Here is a 4,760-nt window from a genome sequence, read left to right on the forward strand (position 1 = left end):
GAAGTCGAGTTTTCAAACCTTCAGGAATGAGGCCTGAACACTCCCGACCTGTATAGAAACCTAACAGAACAGTTTATCTCTACCAGCAATGAAGTATATGATACAGAGTAGTATAGCGATGTGAGATGCTGCCAAATGACGTTGGATTTTTGTTTCAAGAAACGGACGTTGCATCTTCCTTAGCTGAAAATATTAGAGAGTATTTAAAAAGAAGTAAGGCACTCGCTGCTTCGACTGCACGGGTTCTAGGAGATCTATGTATGAGAGAAGGGAACTAAGATATCTCACGGGTATTCATTATACACTGCTTATAAAGTTTTGTTAGCCAGTCACAAATAGAAGCATTACAGACCAACCATGTCCGCAGAGTCGCAGGCGCGCGGAGCCGGGAAAGCCAGCGAGCAGGCTTAACTCACCAGAGAGAGAGAGAGAGAGATTGAGAGCTTTTGAGGCCATGGAAGAAGGAAACGCGTGAAACGTTTTTAAGATATGTCACAAGTAGAGACAAGCTGTTGGGCTTCAAGGAACATTTCGTACTAGGTGGGTTATATTTCTGTTTTTTCCCCTAGGTGCCGAGGCAAGGAGAGAAAGCTCGAAACTAACATCTCGGGAAACTCTTGTAACATTAACGTGTTTGTACCGCGAGACAGTATTCCGATTTCATGAGGATAAAAAATATGGCCCCCAGCACTTAGGTGCTTTTTCGCTTCAAATCACATAAAAGCTAGGGAGACTTGCCGTGTTTATAACCCTCATGGTAAGTTAAAAAGTATCTGATAGGATGAACTGATTGCTTGAGAGGGCTCTCTGTAGTACTCTTGTTCAACCCGCTTCGTCAGCTTCATCGTTCATTGTGCCCTATTCGTGCAGAGGTATTTGTAAATTCGTCTCTGAATGCTCTGCCTTTCCTTTCACTGTGGTGCTCAGGGTCAGACGACGTACAACAAAGAGGCTCTCTGCCTTTGTCCTCTGGTGGAACAAGAAAAGGGCCCAGCCGCTCATCACCTGAGCCCAAGTGTTCTGCCAGGTGTTTGATGACGATCTCGTGTGCCATGTATCTGATTCCTGACGGAGTGGGTGTTTTAATCCTAAGTCTATAAACAGCTTGAGCGTTCTCTTCAGACCCTTTGCAGCTGATAATATCGAACTTAGAAACTTAGAGCAAAAGGAGAGTAGAGCGGAATGAACAAATGGCAGGTGTCGAGCCGGACGTTCGTCGGGCGAAACATCGGCCTGGTATTTGACATATCGCTAGTACCCAGCATGGGTGAAAGAGAACTCCAGCAGGAATGGGCAGGCTGAATTAAGTGACAAAGGGCGATAATCTTGAGAGAACGTGAAATCATCCCTTCAATCAGTGGAGCTTCTTCATCAAATAGACTTGGTGCGATAGGAAACAAAGGTTATGGAATAGGGGGCATGAGATGATCAACCCGACAGAATATGGTTATATTACATTGATTAGAGACTAAGCTCCTAGTATATGTGTAGGGCGGAGTTGGGTATCATAATTGTATTTCACCGAGTGGATGACGAGACTCCGAAATCGCGCCAACTCCGAGCAGATGCAAGCGTGAAATCAAAGCGCCTAGACTATGGCCCCCTTCTAAGCGGACGTCGTCGATCGCCGCCAGATCATGAACGCCGCAACTCCAGCGCAGGCCGTTGCGCCCAAGGCAAGATAAAGACTCGTACGGTCTGGTGGCGGTTCCTCGCTCCGAGGAAAGGCAGTGCTTGGATTCGTCGCCGCCTCGGCAAGGGCAATGAATAGCTCGCTGATGCTGGTCCACTTCACCGTGACGTGAAGAGGCGTGCTCATCATAAGGCCCGACGTATACATATCTGGTTGCGTCTCGCTGCGCTGCGTCGTCTTATCCTTGTCCGCCTTCAGTGCTGTGTAGATGTTGGGAAGGTCGTCCAGTTGCGGGTAGCGCTTGCGAAGGTCGACAATATGAGAGAAGGAGTCGGGATCCGAGGAATCATACGTATAGCAGATGAGATCGCAGGCGTCCAGCTTGGCCTGGTTCTCCAAGATGGCGGGCTCGAGCTCACCCAACTCTTCCAGGATCATGTAGCACTGCTTGCCACCAGGAAGCTCGACGCTGTTGACAGCTCGGCGCGGCTTGATCGTTGGTCGGTGGAGAGTGTCAAAGGGCCGGTTCAAGAAGGCATCCAGTAGTGAAGACTTGCCAGCTCCGGAAGCACCCAAGACGTAACACAGTACGACATTGCGCTCCACCTTGCCCGGGCGTCTCCTCCGCTTGCGCGACTTGGTCACCTTCAGAGCGGCTGTTGTAGTTTCCTTGGCATTTGCAGGCTCGAAGCCAAGGTACGCCAAATACTCGAGCGTAATCTTGGGCTCCATGAAGGTAGTCATACTCCACTGTGCGAGCCATCCTTGCAAGGTTACGTGTCCCGCTTCGTTACGTACGGTTGACGATGGGAAGGATGTCTCAATCCAGGAGGCAGGAAGTCCTGGCGTCGGCGCGAAAAGAGCCTCTAGCTCTTTGTCATTGAGACCGCCATCGTTATCCTTGTCAAACAGCAAGAACAGATCTACGAAGAAGCGATAACCTGCGGGGCTCAGCTCTGCCGACGAATACTCGGGCACATCAAACTTGGGGCGCAAGAAGCTATCCTCCAAACTCAAGCTGTCTGTATAGCGGAACTTGCGCAGTATGATCCATATCGTCTCGTGCCGACCCTTTTCGGCGTAGAGTTTGTTTAGCTGCAAAAACCCTCTCTGGTCGATACCCCTCTCGGTCGATAAGTGCGGGACTGACTTGCCAATCGACAGCTTGATATTCTCGAGATCTTCGGGAGTGAGGGGCTTGTCAAAGCACTTGGCCTGGAAATTGTGCATCTCCTGATCATTGAGCCAACCGTCCTGGTCCTTGTCGCACAGGTAGAAAATGCGTTTGAGGGCGTCAACACAAGCCGGCTTCAGGTTGCCCTCCTTGTAATCAAACAGCGGGGCAATGGGGTGTGTGACGGCCTTTTGGCATAGGAAGAAAACTTCGTTGACGTTTCGGTGCTCCCTCGCGCTCGAGCGGATGCAGGAATCGATCTCGCGGAACTCAGACATGACGGGTAGCATCTCGCCTTCGACCACCTGGGGCGTGTTTCCCTCGCCCGTCAGGTCGGACTTGTTCGCGCAGAGAACGACTGGAACATTGACGCCGAGGGAGCGGAAGTAGGGCATCCAAAAGAGGGCGACGCGCTCATAGCTGTAGTGATCCGAGTAGACAAGGAGTATGACGTTGCACTTTCTTATCTCCTTCCTCAGAGTGGTCCGGTCTTGAGGGCGGGCAGAGGTGTCGACAATGGTGGTTGTCACGTTCTCGGGGGTGCCCAGCTGGGGAGGAATCGTGATGGAGGGGAGGACCGATTGGATCTTGTTGGAGATGAAAACATCCTTGACTAGCGAAGCAATGAGGCTGGACTTGCCGGTGCTCTCATCACCGCAAACGCAGACGCGCACTATGTTGGAGCATTTGTGGTCAGTCGGAAGCTCAACAACGCGAATGGCGGCGGGATGGCGCTCGGCTCTTGGTCAGGCCACCTACCAGAAGCCATGGTATGGTCACGGTATTTGTAGCTTCGACAAATGGTTCTATTACGAATCCATGGCAGGCTTTATGCTGAACGATTGCTGCAGGAAGATCGATTTGATGAGACGGATCGCCGCTTGATGTAGGAATTGCTGGCTGAGGAAGTCTGCTTTTCGTGGTGGAACTGGCCCAACGGGCTTGTAGGAGCTTTGGAGCGGGTAGGACGGGAGCTGCAGGTCGACGGGGATGACGACCTGGTCTGCAAGGATGACTCCGGTGGGGGTGGGAAGGCACTGATAGCTCGGCGGACAGCGCGCGATGCAAGACGGACGCAGTGTGAAGTTCTTTGATGGATTACGTAAGTCTCGGTGGAATGAGATGAAGTATCTATCCATAGGTAGGTATTAATGGGTTCGTTCTCGCAAATCAATTTCCCGTCCGAATTGAAAAAGGAGAAACGACTAGATCTAATGGGCAATTCCAGGTCAAGTGTTAGCCCCGTGCACGACTTGTAGAATCATCATGCCTCTCTTTTCGAGTTGTGGCGACTGTAGACTGAAATATCTTCCTTACAGCTGGTGATACTTATAGAGCTGCGCCGTTGTCTGCTACGTCTGTCTACCTTCGGTTTGAAAAAGGCGACGCTTCAAAGCAGTCAGTCTCGGATAAATGCCTCCGTGACTTCAACCAAGAGATGCCATTACGCAAGGTTAGGAACCTAGACGATCGACTGGCATGTTTTCTTCCTAGGATATTTGCCTACTGTTCTTTGTTGAACCAGGACAACTCACTCTTGCTAGACGACGTGACGACACCTCAATCTCTCTGATCCTTACGTTAAAACAAGCGGCCTACGAACCGTTCTGGACATAAGGTACCACATACGCCGCCTCTTGAACTCTCTCTCAGTGTACCTACAACGCCCCTGGCCTCCTTCTTCATCTTCTTACCCCGCACTTTCAGGCTCAGGTTCCTCAGCGATCAACGTGTCGCTCTCGTTATCAATCCCCAGATTAACAAACCTGACAGACTGGAACGACGAACGCTCGCCTGGCGCCGGTCCGCTGACGATGATGCTGCTAGGTTTGGGTAGTACCTTTCCCGGGCTCCCACCGCCCTCCCCACAGTCTGTTCGTCGGGGATCCTCCACTCTCCCCCTCTCTCCCCCTCCCCTCCTGTTTCCCCATCCCACCACTCACGTCGCGGCAA

The 4,760-nt window shown here is 51.4% G+C and overlaps 1 protein-coding gene across 1 annotated transcript; it reads right to left on the bottom strand.

Annotated features, from left to right (window-relative positions):
• Nucleotides 1-1,606: 1,606 nt before the first annotated feature.
• CORC01_06659 (uncharacterized protein) lies at nucleotides 1,607-3,576 on the bottom strand (the record flags this gene model as incomplete). The annotated part of the gene is made up of 2 exons (XM_022618298.1): nucleotides 1,607-3,480; nucleotides 3,567-3,576. 2 exons carry the CDS (start codon nucleotides 3,574-3,576, stop codon nucleotides 1,607-1,609), a joined length of 1,884 nt encoding a protein of 627 aa, XP_022475142.1.
• Nucleotides 3,577-4,760: the final 1,184 nt, after the last annotated feature.

This window comes from Colletotrichum orchidophilum (genome assembly GCF_001831195.1).
Source record: "Colletotrichum orchidophilum strain IMI 309357 chromosome Unknown Scaffold_51.1, whole genome shotgun sequence".
Taxonomy (NCBI): Eukaryota; Fungi; Ascomycota; class Sordariomycetes; order Glomerellales; family Glomerellaceae; genus Colletotrichum; species Colletotrichum orchidophilum.